The following is a 26,451-nucleotide window of genomic DNA, read 5'->3' on the forward strand; positions in this document are numbered from 1 at the left end:
AGTGACTTAGGAAAGTTCAAGACAAACAACCTTCAGTTAGTTATAGAAAAAAGAGGATAACATCATCTCAAATAATTAAAATCTACAGTTATTCATCAAGTCACATCTTAGTCAGTAGTGTTAATCTCCTATCTCACCACACCTTTTATCAGACATGGAAATAAGAAGCAAAATTAATGAATTTAAGTTGGAATTACTTATATACTTCATCAAGACAGTTCAGAACCTTTCCATGTTTGGGGATCCATAGATCCTTGGTTCTATCTCCAGTGTGATACTTACCAAAATTCTTCTATTAACCTTTTACCCATTCCCCCACTCCCGAAAATATCCTTCCCCAAAGATTGCCTTTTGGTCTTTTCCTACTCTGTGAATACCAGTGCAACATGTCGGGCTTTCTACCTCTTAGCCATGATTCTTGCCACGAGGCTGACCTGCCTCTTTTTCTGGTCACCACTGTCTTCCATGACATCTTCTATATCACATTTTACCAGCAAGTCATTGTTGGTAATATGTTGCAGCTCACGTACACCCACTACGCATCTTTTCATTGCCCTTTGAGTCAAGTGTAACTTCATTTTTTTTTTTTGAGACAGACCATGATTGTCTCATGATTTGAGTTCATCTTATTAAATTCTTCTTCCCCCTATTTTGGTGGGGGTGTTTTTGAGCAATGAAGTGTTCAAAAGGCAGAAATGATGAAGAAGAACTGAGGGACATAAAAAAAGAAAAAAAGGGTAGCTTTGAGTATTAGAAGAAAATAAATTCTGTTGCCACTCAGTTGCCATATGCACAAATATTTCAATCCTTACTTAAGATCACAGATCTTTCAATGTGAGCACCTGCTCCACTTGTATGTCCTGTGTCAATCTCGTTCATATGTTTTCATGTATCCTCCAGATCTACCCAAGAGGTTCAAAACCTTTGTCTACATCTTTGAACAGTGTCTGGCACTTTGCAAGTGTTTGTTGATTTAACCACTGTAGCACTCAGGCTTTCCATCAATTATCTCTTCACTCCTGCTACCTGGTGTGCCCATCTCCTCCTTGGATCATATTATTTCTTTGACACCTTATATGTGATTTCTTGTGTTTAATGTAGCTTACTTATACTCAGCATGGGTATCTCCATTTCCTTTGGGATCACTTCAAAACTAGACTCTTTGGCAATTGTAGTTTTGCTGTTGTTGTTTTTAAACATACTCGAATAGGTTTAAAAACATTCTCCTAAGTTGGTAAGATCTTCTGAATGTCCGTCTTCCTTTTAGCTCAAGAAGACAGTAGAAACATCAACAAGAAACAATGCCTTAGGTGGCTTTATGGTTCCAGGTTAAGTATATACAGACTTAAGGCTATGGAGTCTGATTTCTCCTCAAATTGTTATGTGGAAATCAGGACACCAAAAAGTTGGATAATCTTCCCACATTCAGTTGAGCTATAAAAAGTAATATAGAGACAAAACCCAAATCCTCCACTCTTTTGCTCTGTGCTTAAACAGCTAGCTCTCATTGCCCTTCCACTTATCAACCAAACCATACATCAATATTTAAAACGAAATCTTTTAAACTGAGACCCTTTCACTAAGAAGTTATTTCAAAGTAGAGTCCAGAAGCAAAGACTGGGGACTCCCCTTCTAATACAGAAAAAATAAGAGGACAAAAGGCCAGTTTTAGCTATGATCCATATATAAACTTAAACATAATCTTTTGAGTACAGATTTTAGAAACCCAAAGTCATATGTCCAATGTCTGCGTGTCTGTCTGTCTGTCTGTCTCTCTCTCTCACACACACCCCCCCCCCCCCAAAGAATCTATCTTTTAGGATTATTGTCCTGTCCTGAACGGAGACTGCTTGGTGGCAAAATTTTCTTCTGTAAGTCATGACTGTGGACTGTGATCAGGAAATTAAACCTCTCATCTGGCCAACAGACACCTTTGATGAGAAGTGGTGATCAGCAAACTGCTTAGTTTTGCCAGTTTAGACATTAAATGGCTTTTGGTGAGACTCCCAATAGAAAGTAAGACATGTTTCATGCAAACTTCAACAATAGGAAGCAACATCCAAAGAGAGAAACTGAAGATCTGATCTTAGGCAGTTACAAAAATAAAATCTTAGAACTATTTTCTCTTTATTTCCTTAAAAAATAAATACTTTCCAGTAAAATAATTTCTTGTCCCATTTGGCTAAGATCATGCCTTGTACACCCTCATAAATACTGAAAAAGATCATGACTGAAAGAATTTAAGATAATCACCCTCAATTAGGAAAGTGTTATTTGAGATTTTGGGCCAAATAGGTTTTTTTCTGTTACTTCCCCTTCACACACACACACACACACACACACACACACAGAGGCTGTTTAAGTTATAAAAAGATCTATCCAGTGGCTAACACAGGTCTACTCTCTGATACCAGCTTCTGCTATACAAGCTCTCTTTTTTCTACAAGTTTAGTGGGAATGCCTAAATTGAAAGGGTGGCAGTTTTCAGGAAATCATCTAGAATCACTTCTATATACAAGAAACAACAACATAATGCAGATGAATACTAGCAGGAAGAAGGTTCTGGGCTCCGACTTACTTTTTTTGTTTGTTTTAAGTATCAAGTGTCTCAAAGAACCGCGCCCCCCCCCCCCAAAAAGAGCCTCTTTAAGTATACAAATCTCTATGCATGACTATACACATGAACTCAAATTTGAAAACCAATGTTTGAAACTACTTTAACCAATTCATCCAGATAGGTACATTTGGTGCTCCCAAGAAGCAAGCAGCATGCAAAGCTGAGTTAGTTCTAAAGTCAAAATAACTGGTGAAGCACCAGAATTATGATCTGAACATAGATTGCACTCATATTTACATTCAGAGAAGCCCTACAAATCAACATGCGAGCACAAGACAAAAACTATCACAATAATACTTTCACTCATATTACCATCAGCAAAAACATTTTGTGGATTTAAACACAAATTTTCAAGAAAACATTTGAAATGCATCAAGAAAATTAAATCCATAAACATTGATTTTTAAGCTTATTGTCATGGGTAAGTATTGCGTCTAGTAACATCATTGTTTCTTAAGTCATAAAGAGAAGTTCAACAGTATATTCTTTCAGAGAAGTGAAACATCCTCAATAACACTTATGAACAGAAGTTAACTAGGGCAGGGTCTCACAGTAAATGTGGATTTCAGTACCATACCATTTTATGGAGGATAGGAGAAGAGGACTCTGGAAAATATAGCCCTGGCTAGAGTTTAAAGGGCAGTGGCAGTTTTTTTTCCCCCTCTTTTAAACCATTAACCCCTTGTTTAGTAAGAGACAGTTCAGCTCCCTTTGGTATGCTAGGGCAGCAGCAGTAGTCTGTCTCTAACCATCTCTGAAATATTCAAAAGAAGGCCACAGATGTCAAAAGCCTTTTTATTTTTACATTTTACAAAAAGGCTTTGTATACTGGTTTGTTTGCTTTCCCCCAGAAAAGGAGTGGTTATGGATCAGATTTTATTGTTCAGTATGTATATTCTTAAGGCTTCTGAATAAATAAAAAGTCTTACTTTTTTTTTTTTAAACCACGGAGCTCATGTCACACGAATAACTGTTGAAGAACAAGGGAAAATCCCATCCAATGTTTCCATAGAGTACTTAACTTTGCTTTGTGTGCAATCTTAGAGGGGGGACAACACAGCAACAATAATCAGGAAGAACATGCAGGCTTAAGAGTTACAGCTCTTGGAAAAAGTACCGACCTGCCATATGCTTTTAATCTGATTTGTCTATGGATTGCAAAGACTCGTTTAACTGCAGTGCAGAAAAGCTAGCCTGGCAATCCATTGCCACTCCTTTGTACCCCAAGACATGTACTGTACAAAGAGGAACACATTTTATAAACAGAACAGTGGCAAGAACCCTTATGACAGTGAGCTCCTGAGAATGGAGAACATCATACAGGAGAAAAAGCAGTAGATAGAAGCCAAGGACAAGAGTTCACGATTGTGGTCTTGAAGTTTCTGGTGAGCACCCTGTTTTCAGGTCACAGAAAGACCAACCACCAAACAGCCAATGCAAGAACCACGAGAAAAGACATCACGAAAGGAATACGAGGAGATGGAAAAATACTAGAGTACAGATAGCACTTTTTGAGGGACTTGTGTTCCTCAGGGATTGGAATGGAAACCTTGGCAAGAGCTTCTTCATTTTCTTGCTGGGGCAAGGCTCTCTCAGTGGATCTCTTTTGCCTTTTTAGTTTGTCTTCATCCTGTACTAACAGAGCACGTTCCTGTGTCTGCTTTCATGGTAGAAGATCAAGAGAGACAGAGAAAGATGAACACAATGACAGATGGAAAATGCTCAAAAAATGGTACTTGGGGATGTGCAAAGTATAAACTCAGGCAGATAGTTTGGAACCTCTCCGCCATTCCAGGAATTGACCCTAATGAAACCACTCACGAGGGCAGTGCTCAAGGATCACTCAAGAGCAGTCCTCTTCAGAAAATCCACCCAAGAGTGTGGGTCATTTCTGTTATGTGGGCAGTGCTGATTCCTCCTTAGACAGTAAGTAAAACCAGCAAGGAATCCTTTTTCTCACCATCAGAAGGTTGTTTGTGTCATAAATAGAAACAACAGAATAGAAAATGTTATCTTGGTATCTTCCCAAGAATGCACAGGTCAAGCCTAAAAACTGCAACTTCATTCATTATAGTAATTACTTTTGCTCCAAGAAGCAAACATCTTAATCTTATAAATTTTGAAGGTTCTGCAAAACAAAAAAAAAAAATATAAAATTTATCTCACGCCCCAAAATTTGACTAGGGACAGTACACAAACAACATTCAGGCCACTGCAAATCACACACACACACACACACACTCTCTCTTTCTCTCTCTCTCTCACATACACACACACACACACACACACACACACACACACACACACGAAAACTGCTTTTCAGATTGAAAGCTCTTTGACAGTAACTTCTTTTTTTTCATTTTAGAAACTGTCTTTGGAGGCATGACTTGTTAAATCAAACACAAATAATGTGAAGGGCTATGTGCTACATTGTGTAGATGTTTCAAGGGACAATGGTTATCCAGCTGAGAACTCTCTTTTTCCCTTTGTGGGCACTGCCATCTGGGCATAAGCCAGGTTTTATCTAGGAGAGAAAAAATTTGGCCCTAAGTTCTCTTAGTTGAGCCAGCCTCCTCTGGTCACTTGGGAAGTTTGACACTGGTTCTTTGCACACCCCTAAGTGATGTGTATCAGGGAGAAAGTAGCTGGGGGACTGATCAGCAAAAATGGGAATAAAAAAGAAAAGGAAAGAAAGGATGCAAAATTAATGTGAATTTTAAAAGAAAAAAAACCGAAAGGGAGAGAAAGACAACATAAAAAGAATAGGGTACAATTAAATTGGGTTTCTTCTCTCCAAATACACAGTAACATCCTCATGCAGCTTTCCAACCAGCCATGCATGGATGTAAGCAAACCAAAAGCTGTCCAAGCTGCTCTCTGAGCAGGTGGTCAAAAGTTACACCAGGAGGCTGAAGGATGGGAGTCTGCTGGTGGAGCCCAAAGAAAAACATTACTCAGCAGCTGCTGCGTGGTCTAGGACAGGGGATTTTCTGTTTAGTGCCATGACAAGAGCAAATCCTGCTTCAGCAGCATGAGTTCTAAGAGCAGCTTTACCTCAGGCCCACCAACCTTTCTCTCCGAAGGAAGGACAGAGGCTTTCTTCACCTGGGCATACACAAAGCATGGAAAAGTCAGTTGCCTTGCAATGCACCGAAGGAGGGGAAGAAGATTCCTCAGAAAATGGAACCATCATCCCAAGAGTTAAAGGAAATAGAGGAAACAAATGCCAGAATGGGAAATAATTTCCTGTTGAAAAGAGTGGAATTTGAACTAAGGCTGTGCTAATGCACCTGTACACAGGACAAAGTTTGAAAACAGCAATACACCCACTCCAGTCTCCCAACCCCCAAGTGTCACTCCTCACTGGGGCTGGGAGCCTTCTCTGTAACACACGGGACTCAATACACTGCAGAGCCTTTATAAAAAAGTAACAAGAAGAGTAGTCCCTTTCTGGGCTCTGGGGGCTGCTTACCCTTAGTGCAGGGTTATGTTCTATTCACCCATAACCTTCAGTGTACACACCACCAAAAGTTCAAGGGTACCTAAGGTCTGTCAACCTACTTAAAAAGCTGTTTCTTGGTGCTCCCCCAAATGGAACCTTGTTCTCCAAACTAGGTCTGAACCAATTTCCAGAGGAGACTGAAATGTGCTAGACTTCTGGAAATGGGAATTGACACACATTGACTTAACACTCAGAAAACAAAGTTCTAGTTCACTACCAGATTTTTGGAGAAGAGGTACAGAGATGGAGGACTGATAATTAGGTACCTTCTAACGTTTAGACAGGGAGTAACTGCAACAACCTTTATGGACGTTAGGCTGCCCAAAGATTTGTATGGATGTATTGAACTTGAACAAAGGTTGAACTGGTCCATAGAGAGGCTGGGTATCTTTCCAGCAAAGGTGGTGGGTGTGGGACAGGGGAGGGACAGGTGCATGTGGCTAAGGATTCCTAGGAGAAAAGAGGAAGGGATTGGGATGGGTGGCTGAGAAGAATTCATGTGGCCAGGAGTAGTGGCCTGCTATTCCTGAGAGCTCTCTACAGAGGCCTTTCATCCTACTCTGTGAAGATGGTTAAACAGATACAGAATGTTAGCCTTGTAAGGGCCCACAGAGATTGTCTGATCCAATTTGTTTTAAAGGACTGTTTGCCTAACATTACTATACAGCTTTGTCAAGAAGTAGCTAGAGATAGCTTTTGTGGTTTAAATTTTTCCCCCCAGTTTTAGATACTGTCATGTCATTGCTCCTATACTCATTATTATTATTTTTTAAACCAGTCTTTAAAAAGCTAAATGACCATTCTTAATTAGGATTATTACTACTATCTTTTGAGGAGAAAGACATGGTTTTGAAAATGTTAAAAGTTTGGTGAGATGAATTACAATCTTTCCTTTTGCATCATTATGATTCACCATAGAAATGATAAATTTGTGGAGAATCAAGATTTTTAAATGAGTCTCTGGGTCAGTAACAATCATTGCTCAAGGTAACCTTTGAGAGATTCTCATCATGTGGAGAAATTTAACTGGGTGTATGACTTCTAAATTAGGCAATGACATTAGTAAGAAAATTAAGGGGAGTCCCTGCAAAATCTCTTAAACACCTCCAATTGTGGGGAAAAAAAACCCCAAACCTACAAAAATGTAAGATTCCTCTTGTAAGATAGCTTCTAAATTGTCAATAGGATTTTCTAAAAATGAAATGCAATAATTTGGATGCGGTATTCATCAATCTTTGAAGAATAAGGCCTCAATTTATTAAGAATGTTGTAAGCATTAGTCCCCAAAGTCACTGGATTGTTCTGAAGTGTAAAACATGGCTAAAAATATTCCCTCCCACCTTCTTTTTAATTCTGAACCTGCTAATATCAGTATTATGTACAAGTACAATGCCTTGTATGGAATAGGGACTTAATAAATGTTTGTTGTTAATAGATTTTTCTCCTTTCCTCTGAGATGTTTTAAATCTACCCATTTTTCTGCCTTACATTATACTCACTAAGAAATCTCCAGCTAAGGGAATTCTAGTAGAAAGATTTCTCAGTATACAGTCAATTGCTGGGCCTGGCACCAAATGCTCACCAGAAATACCTTGACATGGTGACAATGTCATGGGACAAAAAGAGTATTTTATCTATACTCTCTTCCCAGTTGAGAACATGGAAATGTTTCCTTTTTCCATGTGTCCTGACACATTATCCCACAGTACTCACTCCTTCTCCTGAGGGAATCTGCCCATTGAGGTTCAGTGTTCGGAAGGGGGAGTGAGTCGACAGGCGCTTGTCCCACTCGCTGGGCCGAGGCTCAGGGACAGACTCCATGAAGCTTTTCTTGAGCTCGCTAATGCTGGCATGGTGCTTCCTTATCTCCTCCTGGGTCTTGTCTAAATCCTACAGTTGAGAGAGCAAAGGAGCAAAACAATAAGCACTTGAGAATATAACCAGACCAAGAGCAGCCCACCAGAAACAATGGGCCCTGGCAGAAAACACACCACATCCAGGAGATAGGTTGCCAAATCCATAGTTGCGCTAAAACTGAAAATATACTACTAGGGTATGCCGCCTTGTTTTCTTTTCTTTTTAAAACAAGGCACTTTTCTTAGAAGCAGATAAGCATCATGACCAGAGGGCATCTTTGAACAATTTAATTTGATCAGAGATGCAGTCAAGAGGATTTTTTATCTGGCAGCATTAGCCTGGGATGACATCTAAGGTCCCCTCCAGTGCTAAGAGTCTATGACTTGTCAAACACCCATGAAGAGTTCATTCCTTTATTTATTTTATGTCTCTCCTTTCTCCTATGATGTCCTGATTGATACTGGAGAGAAGATATACCCAGCTCTCTATCACCTAATCCAATTAATGCGGATGGTTTCTCAATTTAATCACCCTCATTCTGGGTTAGGTGACACTGAACTGGTTTAAGCTCAGGCAGGATGGAGATGATAAAAGGAAAGAAGAGATTGTTACAGGTTGCTATGACAAAGAATCAAGATCCTAGCACTAAGAGTGATATCCATTTTTATCAGGAAGGCTGGCAACCTTGGACTGTCTCAGGATTTATAGCTACTCCCCTAGACCTTCCACAGCAACTACAGCAATGCAAGGCATGCCTTTGGCCACTTATTTTTTAAAATTATGTTTATTTTACAAACAGGTTGAATCCCATTCTCTCTGATACGATTTAAAATTCACCACAGTTAACCTCACTGCTAACCTTCATGTCAGGCTCCTGCTAAATAACCCTTGAAAGTGACTCAAAAGTTACAACTGATACTGGATATAGCAACTCATCTTACTTAGGTTATTGCTCATATGATACTGAAGAATTCCCTACTAATCCTTTGATGGATGAGGGTTGTGGCTAATAAGTCTAAGATTTTATATGCCTTCTCAACAATTTAGGGTGAAAGGGGACAAAGTTCACTGACCCTAGATATGAATTCTGCATAACCAGAAGCAAGGAACAGGAACTAGAAGGGATATTTCTCAGGAACTGAGGAGCACGAAAAATGGCCTCAAACCAAAGTCAGTTCTCCAAAGGAGGTCCTTGCCAGAAAAGGCCTGGGAGCCACTTCTTGAAGACAAGAATCCTGATGCTCCCTGACTTGCCTCTTCTGAAAAGAACTCAAAAGACCCACAGCTGTGTCCAAAATACTTGGGAGGTCTTTGATGTTTAATAGCTGCTAAAAATCCCAGAAATTTCTTTCTTTTTCTTTCTTTCTTTTTTTTTTTTTTTTTGGTGAGGCAATTGGGGTTAAGTGACTTGCCTGAACAAATTGTGGGATGAGATTGCCATGGCACATTATTGTGCTATAAGAAATGATGCACAGGGTGCTCTCAGAAAAACCTGGAAAGACTGACATGAGCTAATGCAAAGTGAAACGCACCGTGTGCAAAGTAACAGCAATACTGCAAGATGATCAGCTGTAAATGACTTGGCTATTCTCAATAATACCACGATCCAAGACAACTCTGAAGGATTTAGGATTAAAACATGTGATCCATCCCCAGAGCAAGAACTGATGGTGTTTGAATACAGGTTGAAGCATATTTTTTTAAACTTTATTCTTTTCTGGTATCTTTTCTTTCACAACATGATTAATATGGAAATGTTTTGCATGACTACATGTGTATAACATATTGAATTGCTTGCCTTCTCAAAGGGAGGAAGGGAGAGAATTTGGAACACAAAATTTTAAAAATGGATGTTGAAAATTGGGGAAAAAACATCCATTAAACCAGAGTTGTCCACAGAAGCCCTTTAATGATTGGGAATGGTGATTGCTATACCTACCCTGCCAAGTTTATGACACTGTTTGGATCCTGAGATAAGGGCTTTCAATGGCAGCATGATATAATGGCAAGATACTGGATTAGGAATCAGAGGACTTGAGATTGAATTCTGGTTATTTGCCCGCTCATATATCATCTTGGGCAATATATAACCTTCCTGGGCTTCAGTCTTCCCGCCTGTACAATGAGGGAGTTAGACTCCAGGATCTCTTAAGTTCCTTCCACATCTAACTCTATGCTACAAAGCCAATGGATTCTTAGAGAGGTTACCTAGCCTTCTGGGAAACTAGGAGGCAGAAGGAGAAGGCACGTGCTAGGGATTTCATAAGAATGAAGAAACTTTGGAGGCAACCATTTCAAAGATATTTACTATGTGCACTTGCTTTGGAAAATGAGGGCAGAAGAGACAGAAGGATTTTAAAATGAACTTAACTTTCTTTGTGCCAGAATAAAAGTAGCAAGTGGGGGCAATACTTTGCTGAATGACAGATAACTTACAAGATAGTTCCTTTGGAAGAGGGAAAACTTTCTCCTTAGGGGAAGCATTAGGCTAAATTTCCTCAACAACCCAAAGGTTAGACAATTTTACCGATGTCCCCAATCTCATAATTTCAAGCAGTAATCAAACCAAAAAGTTTTATTAAATAGAAATGTTTTCAAAAGATGGTTAGTAGTTTCTATTTTAAAACACACACATACACACACACACGTTTGGGAATCCTCTTCTCATGGCTATAAGTGAAATGCTAGGGGGAAAACAGAAACACATCACACATAGGAACACTGTCAATCTTGGAAGCCACAACACACTCTATGGAATACAGGGTAAATATATGATTGGTACTGTAGGTTCCTCTTGCGGGAGGGATGGGAGAAAACAATGAAGGGCAGGGGTAGGGGTGGGGGGGGGGTGCAGGCAGGAGAAGAGAGCTTCTTCTGAAGGATGGCCTACTTAAGGAATGTGTTTTTATTTGAAATTGCAAATACAATTTTGTTGTCATCAACCTCTGGAGCCTGAGCCAATTCTAGCTCACTCCTGGGCTATACCTACATAGGTATAGGCTGAGCTGAACCCAGTGAACCTGCTAAAATTTGAAATAATCCACGTGAAATTCTGAGTCATCCCTGGCAGAACTGAAGGAGCAAGGACAGCTTGTCTGGGTACCTTCCTAAACCTGGCTGTTGGATTACTCTTTGCAGGGCACTGTCAACATAGGAGAAAATAAAGTGTGAATTAAAATCCTTAACGAATGGTTTCTGAGGATTAAATGCAGTAGGATCTCAGGCATGAAGCCTATCCTTCTGGATATTAAAAATGCACACGGAGCGGGCAAAGGGAAAGAAAGTAATTCAACAACCCAAGATTTATGGTTGTTATCGGAGGCAACTGGCTTTCTCACATTTCAGATGAAGAAACAACCAGGCAAGGCCACGTGATCTGACAGAGGCCATATATTAAGCCAGGGGCAGATTTAAGGAAGAACGCTCATTCCCACCAATAGCTTACAATTTAATTTGATCATAGAATAGTCCTATATGAAGACTAGTATTTAATATATGCTTTAGGAATGACTGATTCACTAACCTACACTTTCCCCAAATGGAAAAAAGGTGGTGATTTCACTTGACCAGACATACTATTCTTTCCTTTCCCAGCACCCTGCTAAATGCACTTATGTCTTTGCACGCATGATATAAATAATTATGATTTACAGAAATGTTTTATTCATTTGTCTTCAAGTGTTTAATATTCTGATCAACACTGTCTTAGATCATAGGCTCCCAAAGAGTAAGAACTGTATCTAACTTGTACCATAAAAGACAGTGTCATCTTGGCAACAATTTCTTTGTTTCTTTAATCATAGGATCATGATATCTTAGGTTAGGAGGAGAACATGAAAGATTCTCTAATTTCTTCTTTTAGTCAGAACTACGACATTGCAGGAAGCAGATTATGGTTCAATATAAGGAAAAACTTCTTAATTAAGGATAGCCAACAATGGAATGGGTTGCTTCAGTAGGTAATGAAAATTCTCCATCACTGGAGATCTTAATGAGCTAAAAGTTCAATGATCACATGTCATACAGAGGATTCATGTTTCAAGTAGGGTTTGATGTCTAGTCCTACTTGGCTTTATATAAAACACTCAAAAATTATCTCAAATTATAACTGATTCAATTAAAAAATTCCTACAGAGGAGAATGAAGAAACTGATGCAGTGATCCACCCCAACATATAAGAAATCTTTATGTGGGGAAATTCTGGGTTTTTTTGGGGGGGGGCGGGGAGGGCAATGAGGGTTGAGTGACTTGCCCAGGGTCACACAGCTACTAAGTGGCAAGTGTCTGAGGCCATATTTGAACTCAGGTCCTCCTAAATGCAGGGCCAGTGCTTTATCCACTGTGCCACCTAGCTGCCCCTGTGGAAATTCTTTACATTTAAACTAAACTCTTAATACTGGAATTAAACCTATTTCTTTTTGCTCTATGTTCAGAAGATCAGCTGGTTATTGGCCTCTATTTAAGAGTCCTTCAACAGCTTGAGGACAGTTAAAGTACCCTTCTAAAGAGTGAATGATAGAAGCTCTTTTAAAGTCTTGTTCAGGGATCTTAATAGCTGGCTCTTTTATCAGTTTTATATAGTTCTTTCCCCAAATTTAAGCCTAGTTATAGAATCTAGAATAGGATATAGTAGGTTAGGAGGGGGGGAGTCTGACCAATGTTGGAAATAATAAGAGTTATCTCATAATTCCTATATTATTCTCTACAAAATACCCCAATTTGCTTCTCCTTACAGTCTTTTTTTTTTTAAAAGATGGCAGTATGTGAAGTATAATGGAAAAAACTCTGTTCTTGGTAGTTAGAAAATGAGCAAGTCAGCTATGGAAGCCCGGGCAAGTCATGCAACTTCTTTACCTCAGTTTCCTCATGGGTAAATGGGGGTAATGATATTTACACAATCTGCCTTAGAGATCTATTGTAAGGAAAAACAGGGTCAAGTATTAAATAAATGAGTTCTTAGTCTTTCTTCTTTTGTGGCTTCTTTGGGTTTCTGACTATGGATTTTTAAGCTCATCTGAACTCTGTTCCTATATTTACATGTACTTAATATATTTCCGACTAGCCCATTTTACCATTCCCCTATCTTTTCCATATTATCTCAGGTTAGCAGATGAAAATATTGCAACTTTTATTTGGGACCTGTGCTCATCTTTGGGAAAATTTCAAGAGACTTTGAGCAGTGACATGAACTTCCTAAGAACAAGTAAATTGATAACCAGTCCCCCATTTGAAATGGAGGTAGTCCCAATCATATATTTTTCAGATAAGTATGAGAGATGAAAACTAAAAAGGCAGGAGAGATGGTGGCAAATATTCATGTTTTATCAACATGCAAAAGCATTTATACATCTAAAATTTTCTCATGCAAGAGCATGCAAAACCAAATGCAGCACAGGAGGAAGGAAAAGAGCAAAGAATGCAGAAGGTTCCAGGCAACCAACTGAAATTAGCTTCAAGTTCATACAAACCTCCAACATTAAATTGCTATGTCTGATATAAATGTTTTCACCATCTAGTCTCTTTGTTTTTTTCTGTGAAAATGAAAGGAGGAAAAAAACAGAAAAGCACAAAAAATTAAAATGTTGTTCTTGCGGGAAAAATTGCAAATTGGCAAATCAAAAAAATGTTTAAGACCCAATGTCTGGACACAGCATATGGCACAACATGGGATGGTCATGGAACCACAAGGACAAATGGAGAAATGATTGTCACCCACAGCAATGGAGGAATGTGTTTATGAGTGAGGGAGGAATGGGAATGATCTCATTTAAACAGACAGTGCTCCTTGTTTTATTGGCTTCTTCGACACCAAGTTCATGCTTCCCACTCCTGTCTGAAGCCACCAAGATCACTCAAATAAGAAGAAAATGCAAGTCATCTAAAAAGTGCCCTGGATATCTACTTAGAGAGATGCTTATTTCTTTTTCAACATCAGGTTACAAGCTCACTGACAAACTATATGACAAGTACCTCTAATGCTTTGTATGAGGCAGGTGTGTAAGATTACCTGTGTCATATAATATCTCTCTGGAGCAAAAATATTTACCTCACTTAAATAAGATGGGGAAAATCAAGCAAAGGAAGAACAGATAAACCAAACCAGCTTCCGACAATCCCACAAAACTATACTACCTTGATGGTGACTTTGACAAATTTGAGTAAAATGCTGTTAATAACAAAAAGGCATTTGCATCACTTTACCCACATGCCGACAGATGTCATGAAAAGATGAATGAAGGATTGTTTTTCCTTTGGTCTCCTTTGCTGATCACTGCTCTCCACATGAGAGTATGACTCGTTCCAAAAGTGAGGTAAGGACGGCCTTCAAATAACCAACAAGAAGCCAATGAAAAGAATGGGTCACTGTCTCTTTAATGCACTTGAAGTGAGCATGAGAAAAGTAGCAATACTGCTCTGTGAAATTGAAAAGTGTCTAACCTTCCTCATTCTTATCAGATCTTCTGTTTTTTCTGCAGGTTGCTGTTTTGCAGTAATTAAAACAAAAAAGAAAAAAATGAAAAAAAGTTGGCTCATTGAAATTTGCTTGGACCTTCATTTTACAACCTTAAAAAAAGAAAAAGAAAAAAAAGGTGGAAGAAAAAAATGGGGGTAGAAAAAAAATTAAAAGGAGCATGAGCGACTGTCGGCACAAACCTGGATTTGGTCACCATTTATGGTGGGTGGTGTGACCTCGATGTGGGTTTTTTCCACCTACATTTAAGAAATAAAGTGGCAAAAACATTTCAGGTTAGTGGGTTTTTCAAGAATAGCTTTGCTCCAACACATAAGCAGAACATTTTAGCTGCTGTAAAACACAATCTAATATATAATCATCACCATGCAGTCCCGAGGACAGTGTTATAGGAAAGGGACACACTCACTTCCAGTAGCAATCTGTTAGTTCACTTTCCCACCTTTGAAGCCAAAAGGTCATTTAGAAAATAGAGTTAGAAAAGAGGATTCCATGTAGTTATTCCATTTAGCTTAAGCTTATTTAAATGAGTATGTTTCTTTAAAGGAATAGTTAACCCATAGTAATTACCAAAAATCGAAGCCTTAATCAAATTGCCACTGTATCTGTATAGCTGACTTTATGTTTCTTTTAGTGATCTGAAAGCACTTGAGAAAATATTTTCAAAAACCATTTCACAAGTTAAAAAAAATTGAGACATGGTATATATTTCAGAGAGACAAATAATTCACATTTGCATTTAACACACACAACCTATATGATTGAAAACCCCAAAAAGGATGCTAGCTGACCAAAAAAATTTTAAACCACCCCAAAACCCACCAAACTACCTCAGCTAATCACATATTAAATCATAAATCATAAAATTCACTGGCCTAAAATGGACACTGTGATGATATATCTAAGATTGATTTCTAAATAAGCACACAGAGAGGTTACCTATAGCACCCAAAATAAAATGAAGGAGAATAAATACTGTAAGCACTCTAAAATCTTGATCACTAGAGGTCACTAAAATCTGGGTGCTTAATGAAAGGGGTGTAATTCATAGGATCATCGATGCAGAGCTGGGAAGGACCTTATGTCATCTCGCTCCACTCCTTCCCTTTATAGATGACAAAAAACGGAGACCTACAGAGTTAATGTGTCAGATTAATTCTGGTTGTTATCAGACAGTAATAATTTATGTGACCTTGGACAACGTCACTTCTCATTTTGTAAAGGGGAGGCCTGGACCAGATGATCTCTAGGGCCCCTGGCAACTCTCAATCCATGATCTCATAAAAACCAGTTTATGTGAGAAAAGTGTTTTGCAAGCCAGAGCAGGCTAGAAGACAATTCTTATCATTGTTGCTGTTATTGTTAGCTATTCATTTTCTTGTCCAAATCATTCACACATATTTGAATAATCATGACTTTTGCCTTGAGAGCTCCTGTAATGTGTAGAAGAAAAGTGAGAAATCTTTGTTTCTACATAGTGACCAATGAGACACACTGGGGAATGGTCACTTTCCCATGAAGTTCTCTGCCTGTGCCCATCCATCATAAAATGTGATGAATGTACAATATACCCAATGCATATAAGACCATGATATCTTCAAACTAGGCCCCACTCAGTGATGCCCAGTGACAGACTACTTCCATCTATCATTCTGGGGTTTTGGGGGTTTTTTTTGGTGAGGCAATTGGGGTTAAGTGACTTGCCCAAGGTCACACAGCTAGTAAGTGTCAAGTGTCTGAGGCTGGATTTGAACTCAGGTCCTCCTGACTCCAGGGCCAGTGCTCTATCCACTGTGCCACCTAGCCGCCCCTATCATTCTGTTTTTAAGTATATTGTTCAGATCAGATAGATACAATTTCCTTTTACACAACAAAGCTATTTTGTTACTTGGATTATGTAATAAATGTGATTTTAGGTGAATGTCAGATTTCTCAGTGCTACAATTCCAACTTGCTACAAACAAAATCAGAACAGTTTATTGTTATTGTTAATATGGGGAACGATTAAGATAATTGAAGATTACCAGAGATGGCTTTCCACTGATTACAGTGAGATTACCTGAAGTATCTTTACATAACGATTAATTGTCAAGAAGACTCAGTCCTCTCACTCAAATGGGGGCACATACCAGGGGAGAATTCTTTCTGCTCTGCTACAGTCACAATAGTAAAGGGGTGCTATTCTTAGACATAATTATGTCTGTCCTACAGGCAAGGCAGAGAATAAGGAAATTAGCAGAAGGCCAGAGGAATCTTAGCCATTGCCAACATAGCTCCTTGCCAACTGTTGTAATGTAACACTTTCCAGACAGTCAGTATAAAGGATGGAGGGACAGAGGCAGTGTCACCAGAAATGCCAGGCTGTACAAAGGCCAAGAAAAAACAGTCAGCTGTGATCATCTGTCATAGAGGCACTAATGACACTGAACTTATCCGGTCGCTTTTTTCAGTAGTGTCTGGCTCTTTGTGACCCTATTTGGGATCTGTGTGGCAGAGATCCTGGAGAGCTTCGCCATTTCCTTCTCCAGCTCATTTTACAGATGCAGAAACGGAGGCAAGCAGGGTGAAGGGACTTGCCCAGGGTCACACAGTAAGTATCTGAGGCCAGACTGGAACTCAGAAAGATGAATCCTCCTGACTCCAGGCCTGGCACCCTAGCCCCTGTGCCCACCTAGCTGCCCCAAGACACTGAACTAGGTGGCAACAACAATGCTCACACGGCCAGGGTATACCTATATGTGCACATTCTCTTTCTCTGGACCCATCTTAGACCCAAAGCACAAAAACCAGGCAAAAAATAATTCCCTGCAACTGTCTCTTTTGAGATTATGTGGTATAGCATAAAGAACACTGGACTTTAGAGTCCAGACACCTGGGTTTGAATTCCAGACGTGCAAACCGTTAGCCACGTGACCTGGCCTAGTTATTTCCCTTCTCTGCACCTCACCTTGCTGACTTCTAAAATGAAGGGGCTGAACTCTATGACCTCCAAGGTCCCTTTCCAGGTCTAAAACTCTGTGATGCTGGGAGTCTAAAGTGAGCCAGTCTGATCTGCACTGTGGGTGATGAATGAGCACAAAAAAGGACAAGGTTAATTAAATTGCCAAGGTGGCAGGACTTTCTGAGGAGTCTAATGGATATTAGATTTCTTAACTGTTTGATAAAATTAAAAATCTCTTCTTCAAAAGATCAACACATTCCTCCCTCATAATTCATGTTATCAGTAGCAGAATTTGTACCTTCTCCAATAAAATGAAAAGAACATTCCAGGACTAGCATTGAATACACATGCTTACACAGCTCTGTTGGCATGTGCAAGGTTATCCCTTCTCCTTCCTGCTCCTCCGGGAAATCAAAGCCTCATTGGTTCTATGTACAATAAACTCCGAGCCATGAACAAACTCAAGAGAATGGCTTCTCTTCATTGGTGAGGCAAATCTTAAAAATTCAACTTAGAAATGGACCTTGTTTTATGAAATTAACATACTCTGTAAGAGTTATATGTATACCAGATTTTTTAAAAAACATTTAAAATTTACTACTTAAAGAACTTTCATTGCGTATCATAAAGAATCTTTATTAGAAATCAATCATTTAGTTTTTATAAATTTGGACTTTTTATAAATTTGGCTTTTTGCATTAAGTGGATACATAAGACTTATTCTGGAACAGCAGTGCTGATTTCAACTGTAAAGGTGTTTTCTAGACTTAAAAAAGAAGCCTTATGACAGTTCCCCCCTTCCCTATTACTCAGCTGGTGGTGATGATAGGGAGGTCCACAGATATGGAACGCTGAATATAATGGATTTTTTAATGTATTGATTGGTTTTGCTGGAGATTTTCTTCTTCCTATTTTTCTTTCTCTTTTAAAAAAATTCTCTAGTATAAGGAATGTCTCTCTAGGAGAGAAGGGAAGGAATATGGGAGAGGGAATCTAAGATACATAAAAACAAAGATATCAATAAAAATTTACAGAGCCCTTTCCCTAGAGGACATAATTATGTCAAAAGAAAAGAGCAAGAAAAGTGAGAAGGGTCTGATGACAGAGGTACAAGTAGAAATAACTCTAGTTTGGGAGTCAGGAGGCCTTGGGTTCCAGACAATGGACAAGTCACTTCATCTCCTTTGGCCTCAGTTTTGTTGCAATAAAACTATTAGACAATAGCTTTGTAAAATGATGGAATTATATGTAAAATGAAGGAGTTGGACTAGATTAGGGTGCTTAATCTGGGAACCTGCTTTTTAAAAACATATTTTGATAATCATATATCAGAATGATTGGTTTCCTTTATAGCCCTATATATTTTATCTTACATATTTAAAATACAATCCTGAAAATGAGTCCACAAGCTTCAGACTGCCAAAGCGATCCAGGACACAAAAAAGCTTAACAAGTCCTGGGCTAGACATCCTCTAATAAATTCTGAGTCAGATTCCTCCTCGTTACATGCACTGACTTAAACCCCAATAACTCCACCCCAGGAAGTGCCCTGAAACCTCATTAGGTAACTAGAATCTAGAGCACAGGGAGCAGGCCCTCTAGGGAAGCACCAAAAGAGGGTAACGGATACCTTCCAGACTTCAGTGGGCTCTGGTTCCACTTGTTCAGGTGCCTCTTCTTCCTTTTTGATCTCTACCTTCACAGTTTCCTTCTGCACTTTAGGGACTGTGGATTTCTTGCCATTTGAGGTACCAGGTAAGCTGACTTCCGGACCATGGCTCTGAGCAATGGCTGGTGCCGAGGTAGGCCGAGGGCTTCGGTCTGGTGTCTCTACTGCTCCAGCTGGACAGAGAGAAGAGGAAAGGTAAAGGGAGGGCCAGATTCACAATGCCCCATTTCAAAAACCACTGGACAAAGAAGCTATGATCTTTGTAGCCATATGCATGCTTTGTTGTAGTATGATGTCCAAAATGGAATTCATCTTTCCACCTGAAATCTGTCTTCCTTCTTCCCTATCTCTGTAAATGCCACTGCCAGGTTTTCTAGTCATCCAGGCCTAAAAGCCTATCCATCACAGACTCTTCTTTCTCCCTTACCCCCACATCTAATCAGTTGTCAAGTCCTGCTGCCCAGCACATAGTAGGAACTACATAACTACTAGATGACTGGCTAATGAGTCAAACCCCCCCCCCCCATCTAATGTTCACATTGCCACCACTAATTCGAGTCATTATTACTTTTCACCGCAACTACTGTAACATCATCTGGAATATTCTAAAAGATTATCCTTGGTTTTCCCCTCTCCAAATGTTCTTTCACTGAGATGCCAAAATCTAACCATATCATTTTCTTTCTCAGAACCTTCAGGAACTCCCTACTGCCTAAAGGAGCAGGGGGAAGGAAGAGAAATACAAGTCTTGTAGGCTGGGCAATAAGGCCTACTATGACCCCGCCCTCCCCTCTCTCTCCTCTACCTTTCTAGCATCATTTCACACTATTACTCCCATTCACAGGCTCTGTGCTTCAGTTAAAAGGAACCCTGACTGTCTTTTACTCTTCCATCTCCATATATTCATGCAGAATTCCCCAGAATGCATTCCCTTATCATCTATACCTGCTAATATTTTTCTTTGCCCCAAAGGCCCATCTTAAGTGCTTCTCCTTCCATAAAGAAACAAACAGCATGGCACAGTAGGAAGGGCACTGGATTTGGAGTCAGGGAGCCTGGGATTGCGACAGGGTTCAGATACTTATAAATTGCATGACTACTGACTGTTCAGTTTCCTCAACTTTAAAATGTGGATACTAATACTTGTTCTAGCTACTTCAGAGAGCTATGAGAAACCACACTGTATGTCTTAAGGCACAAGAGAAATTATTCTTCTTGCCCCAGTTTGAAAAGTAATCTCCATGCTCTCAAATTTTCCTAGAGGGCCTTGCCCCTTTCATATTTTACCACCAAATTCTTTTTTATTTCCACACATGGGATAATCTATAGCATTCTTAGCTCCTTAAGGGTAGGAACTATGTTGTTTTTCATAATCCAGTCAAACAACCAACATTTATTAAGTGCATACAACGTTCCAGCTACCAATGGTAGATATAAGAGATAAAAAAGACAAAAATGGTCCTTGTTCTCAGGGAGTTTAGTCTATCTGGAGAAATAACAAATAAGCTACTAAATAAATACAAAGTCGATTTCCAGGAAAGAGTACACTTACCATTAACTTGGGAAAGGGGAGGGAAACCAGCTAGGAGGTGATGCTTGAGCTGAAGTTTGAAGGGAACAAGTGATTCCAAAAGATAGAGATAAAGAGGCTTGGGGCAGAAACTAATACCAAGACAAGAGAATGCTGGCTCTATCGCCAACATAAAGTGGGCCTGTCTGACTGGAGCCTAGAGAGTGTGAAAAGGAGGAATGGGGAATAAGCCTAGAAAGGTAAGTTGGAGCAGAGTAGTTAATGAAGGATTGGGGTTTTTTTTTGTTTTTGTTATTTTGTGAGGCAATGGGGTTAAGTGACTTGCCTAGGGTCACACAGCTAGTTAAGTGTTAAGTGTCTGAGGGCGAATTTGAACTCAGGTCCTCCTGACTCCAGGGCCAGTGCTCTATCCACTGCGCCACCTAGCTGCCCCTAAAGAAGGATTTTAAATGCCAAAAGAGAGGAGAGTTTTCAACACCGCACCCAACTGCCTTGCACATTTGAAATAAATATGTGTTGAATTGAAATCCAAGTGAAGGTCTATGTGGTTTTTTTTCATGGAAACATTCTTAGATTGATTAGGAAAGATTCTAATATCTTTATAGATTTAGGTACCTCCAAACAGAACTGCTCTGCCCATTTACAGCATTTAGGACTTGCTTAGGCTTTTATATTCTACTAGGCACTGTGGCTAGTATATCTAGATAGATACACATATATACATGTGTGTCTCCTCTATTCTCTCTTGCTAGATTATAATCCTTAGGAAGGTGGTGATCATGTCTGATTCATCTCTGTCTCTAGAGTTTGTCAGAGTGAATTAGATTTGAGATATGTGTTCTAAAACCCTATTGCTTTTCATTGACTATAAATAGATACATTAACCAGACTCAAAACCCTTTAAAATGCAACAGTTGGCCTTAATTTGTTTTTTAAAATAACATGAATACTTTTTTTTTTAGTGAGGGAACTGGGTTAAGTGACTTGCCCAGGGTCACACAGCTAGTAAGTGTTAAGTGTCTGAGGTCGGATTTGAACTCAGGTCCTCCTGACTCCAGGGCTGGTGCTCTATCCACTGCGCCATCTAGCTGCCCTCTAAAATAACATGAATTCTAAAACTTCTAGCCATCATTCTCCCCAAAGGGACAGGGTCAAAAGTGAATGAAACTTCTCTGGTCTTTTTTATTATCTCCAAGAAGCCTATCCTTTGTACCCTGGACCAGGACCATCAAACCAACCTCTTCTCAGTTGTACACAAGGAAGAAGCTGTGTGGCATGGTTTAAAGAGGATGGGGGAAAAAGTACAGGCTTAGGATAGTAAGATGGATAACTCAGGAACCACATCTAGTCCAACCTCTACGTGACCAGGAGTCCTCTCTAAAGGCTCCTGGACAATTCTCTAACCTTTGCCTGAAGATTCATAATGATGAGGAACTTATAATCTTCAAGGAAGTCTAATACACATTTAGAAAGCCCCCCTTTTTTGGTTTGGATTCTAGAACTTTTACCTATCACAATCTCTCTTCCTCTTTTGATTTAATTTCCAGTTTTAAGGACATCATTAAAATAAACAATTTCTCTCTCTCTCTCTCTCTCTCTCTCTCTCTCTATATATATATATATATATATATATACATACATATACACACATATGTATGTAGATATGCTTATGATTGTGCCTTATTTATCTTCAGCATAAGACAATTAAGCACTGCACTCCACATAAGTGAACTTTCCAAATAAATGAAACAATCCTTATAAGCTGAAAGATTTATTTTACTTTATTTGGAAGCATCACTGTTTCATAGGAAATTTCTGGAAGACATTATACAATTTTGTTATTCCTTAAAAAACAGGACCAATGAAACAGTTTATCCTTAAGCCATTCAAAATAATACCTTACAAAGGATGGGTCCAAGTTCATCAAGACAATAAGCATTATTAAGAGCCCACTACGTTCCAGGCACTGTGTGCAAAGCAATGGAGATAAAAGAAAAGTAAAAACAATTCTTACCATAAAGGAGCTCCCAGTCTACCGTGGGAGACAGTACATAAACAACTATGTACAAATAGGACAGAACAGGATAAATCAGAGATAATCCCAGAGGGAAGCAGCCACTGGAATTAAGGGGGACTAGAAAAGCCTTTTTGCAAAGGTGGGATTTTTTTTTAATATTTGAAGGACAGGAAGCATTCTGGGCATAGAGGACAGCCGCAGAAAATGCCCCCAGTTAGAAAATGGAGGGTCTTGTTAGAGAAACAGTAAGGAAGTCAGTGTCACTGAATTGTAGAGTATGTGGAGAAGAGTAAAGTTTAAGAAGACAGTAAAGGGAAGAAGGGGTCAGATTCTGAAGAACTTTAAAAGCCCAAAAGGACTTTACATTTTATCTTGGAGGAAACAGAAAGCCAGTGGATTTTACTGAGTAGAAAGACAACAAGGTCAGACCAGTGCTTAAGGAAGACCATTTGGACAGCTGAGTGAAGAAAGGACTAGAGTGGAAGAATTTGGGGTAGGGAGGCTAAGCAAAAGGCATTGCAATATTCCAGGCCTAGGTGAAGAGGGTCTTAGCGAAGAATGTCTTCACTAGTGTGATGCTAGGGTCAGATAGAGGAGAAGGCGTAAAGGAGAGACATCACAAAGATGTACAAAGGATTTGAAAATTGATTAAATATGAGGGACAGGTGAGAGTGAGGAGTGGAAGAGGAAACAGGTTATGAGTGTGGGCCATTGGGAAAATTATGGTGCCCTTGACAGATAGGAAAGTTTGGAAGAAAAGAGGGGTCGGGAGGAAAGATAATGAGAGTTCAGTTTTGGACTGAGATTTCCTAGGAATCTATGATGCTTCCAAATAAAGTAAAATAAAATTTACGGCTTTAAGAATTATTTCATTTATTTGGAAAGTTCACTTATATGGAGTATAGTGCTTCATTTTCTTATGCTGAAGATAAATAAGGCACTATGGTGTGTGTGTGTGTGTGTGTGTGTGTGTGTGTGTGTGTGTGTGTGTGTGTGGAGTGCAAGATATCTAAAGTACATCCAGTTCAACAGGTCCAATAGGCACCTGGAGAAAGGAAATGGAAGGTCAGGAGAGAAGTTAGGACTGGATAAACAGATCTGACAATCATCTTTACAGAGATTTTAACTAAATCAATGGGAGCTGATGTGATCACCAAGTAAATAGTACAAATGGAAGAGAAGAGGGTCCAGTACAAAGTTTGGGGGGAACACCTAGGGTTAGCAGGTGTGATCTAGATGAAGATACAGAAAAGGATAACGCAGAGGTTGGAGAGGTAAGAGGAGAACCAGGAGAAACCAATATCACAAAAACTTAAAGGGAAGAGAGTCTCAAGAAGATAGTGAACAACAATGTACAAGGATGTAGAATGGTCAAGAAGGATGAGGACTGAGAAAAAGCCATTAAATCTGGCAATTAAGAAAGCACTGGTCAGACACTTGACACTTACCAGCTCTGTGACCCTGGGCAAGTCACTTAACCCTTATTGCCCCACCAAAAAAAAAAAAAAAAAAAGGAAAAGAAAGCACTGGTAACTTTGGAGAGAGCAGATTCAGTAAAATGATGAAACCAGTTGAAGAATTTATAGAATCTCAGAGGATATTTGTGCTTCAGATAATAGCTAAACTAGATAACTTCTTTTTTTTTTTTTTTTGCAGGGCAATGAGGGTTAAGTGACTTGCCCAGGGTCACACAGCTAGTAAATGTCAGGTGTCTGAGACCAGATTTGAACTCAGGTCCTCCTGAATCCAGGGCAAGTGCTTTATCCACTGTGCCACCCAGCTGCCCCTCTAAACTAGATAACTTCTAACGTACCTTTTCGGGCTAATTTGCTAAGTTAAAATAAACAAAGAGGAGAAATCAATAAAGTTCCTCAGTGATATAGTGGAAAAAGCAATGGATTTAGAAATTAGAAGGCCTGTGCGGGAGAGCCCTATCTTTATTGGTGTCCTTGGGCAAATTATTTAAGCCTCAGTTTCTTCATCTGTAAAATGGGGATAATACCTGAAGTCCCTACCTACTTCATGGGATTGTAAAGAAGAATGAGATAATGTATGTAATGCACATTATAAACCTTAAAGCACTCCCTAAATGCCAGCTATTACTATTTAGAAGAGATAAGGAGAAGGTTTTCATAAAAATACTCAGTGGTATAATAGAAATAGCAATAGACTGAGTGAGAGGGTCCTGAAGTTTGAGTTCCCTCTACTACTTCCTGCCTGACCCTTGCAAGCCACTTAACCTCTCTAAGGCTCAGCTTCCTCACTCATGTAAGTATGTGGAGGATTGTTGGGAGCATCAGGTGAAATAAGGGATATATCAGTCTCAATAGCTGCAAAGTATTATGTAAACACAAGCTGTTACTTACATAACGTATACAGGAGAAAGAGATACTTTTGTTATTGCCCTCACTCATCAAAGAAATCATCCGATAAATGATTGCTATCGTGCCACTCAATGAGAGACTGCCGAATTCTTCTAAGTCCCTGTTACTCTCGGGTGACTGTCACTGCTGCTCTGAGCCAGACAATGTGGTAGAAAAGCAGATGGCAGACCCAAATCTGTCAACACAGAGGAGTGTGACAAAATATTTTGCTTCACAGTTGTGTTAAAAGCATCATCGTACATGTGTATCCACACCCCCTCCCAAGGTTTTAATTCAGCTCTGTCTGGCATCAGAGTAACATGGTCCATGCTTTCACCATGTGTTATTTTAACACATTGTATTTGGTTTTAATCCAGGACTAATATCTCAGAGCCAAGTTTTTTACATCTTCAGTATTACTACCCTAGCACTCAGAGTTCTATGCAGAAAAAGAGAGTGTTATGATAATGGGTGTTTAATAAAGACAAGTAGACACAAAGGCTAGAGAGAAAAAAATTCATGAAAGACTCTGGAATTAAAGAGCTGGAAGGAATTTTGTGGCTAATCCAATCCATCACCATTCCCCACCTGGAATATGATTATCCACTATAATACCTTAGACAAATGGTCCCTCAGTCTCCATTTGAACATCTCCAGTAACAGGAAAACTGTTGCCCCTTCAGGCAGCCTCTTCCTTTTCTGGAAGTTTGTGTACATTTGCTTCCTGTAATCTTCTCCCTGTTGGTCTTCATCCTATCCTCTGTTGTAATAAGTCTGTTACAAGAATAAGCCTATTCTTTTTGTTTTGTTTTGGTTTTTGCGGGGCAATGGGGGTTAAGTGACTTGCCCAGGGTCACACAGCTAATAAGTGTCAAGTGTCTGAGGCCGGATTTGAACTCAGGTACTCCTGAATCCAGGGCTGGTGCTTTATCCACTGCACCACCTACCTGCCCTGAATAAGCCTATTTTTGACAATCATATACTTCCCTTGAGTCTTCACCAGGCTATACATCACCAATTCTTTCAACCAGTTCTCATGATACAAAGTTTTGAGATCCTTTTCCAAACTGGCCAGTTTCCTCTAGATGTCCTCCAATTTGACACTGGCCTAACCAAAAAAATGGTTCCCAAAATAAGCATAACAATACAATTGGGGTCTGAGTAGGACAGAGTATAGTAGCTGTATCACTTCTTTCATTCTATACATTATGCTTTTCAATTAAGTTTACAATCACAAGTGACTTTTTTTGTCTTTGGCTATATATTGCACTATTAACTCATGTTGAACTTGTAGACCACTAGAAGCTCCAGGTCTTTTCTCAAATAAACTCCTCTCCCAGCCTATATGTGGGGTAAAAAAAATGAACTACATAAGTATAGGTCTTTATACTTAATCCTGTTGAATCTCATCTCATCTACTGTTCATCTGCCAAAATATTTTTATGCAAATTCTTTCATCTACTTATACTTTCATCTTTCATG

The 26,451-nt window shown here is 39.3% G+C and overlaps 1 protein-coding gene across 5 annotated transcripts in view; it reads right to left on the reverse strand.

The window, feature by feature from the left end:
* Window positions 1-26,451, reverse strand: part of EPB41 (erythrocyte membrane protein band 4.1) — a 196,699-nt gene that overhangs the window by 35,975 nt on the left and 134,273 nt on the right. For 2 of the 5 annotated variants that reach the window (XM_043992710.1, XM_043992712.1), the window contains exons 12-14: window positions 19,020-19,231; window positions 13,445-13,507; window positions 7,833-8,009 (exon numbers count right to left, since the gene is read on the reverse strand). In XM_043992710.1, the coding sequence (XP_043848645.1) occupies window positions 7,833-8,009; window positions 13,445-13,507; window positions 19,020-19,231 (452 nt within the window). Of the gene's footprint in view, window positions 1-7,832; window positions 8,010-13,444; window positions 13,508-14,414; window positions 14,457-14,630; window positions 14,688-19,019; window positions 19,232-26,451 lie in introns of all 5 variants that reach the window. The other 3 variants (XM_043992711.1, XM_043992713.1, XM_043992709.1) reach the window with 2 other exon arrangements.

The sequence above is a fragment of the Dromiciops gliroides genome, chromosome 3 (genome assembly GCF_019393635.1).
Source record: "Dromiciops gliroides isolate mDroGli1 chromosome 3, mDroGli1.pri, whole genome shotgun sequence".
NCBI classification, from domain to species: Eukaryota; Metazoa; Chordata; class Mammalia; order Microbiotheria; family Microbiotheriidae; genus Dromiciops; species Dromiciops gliroides.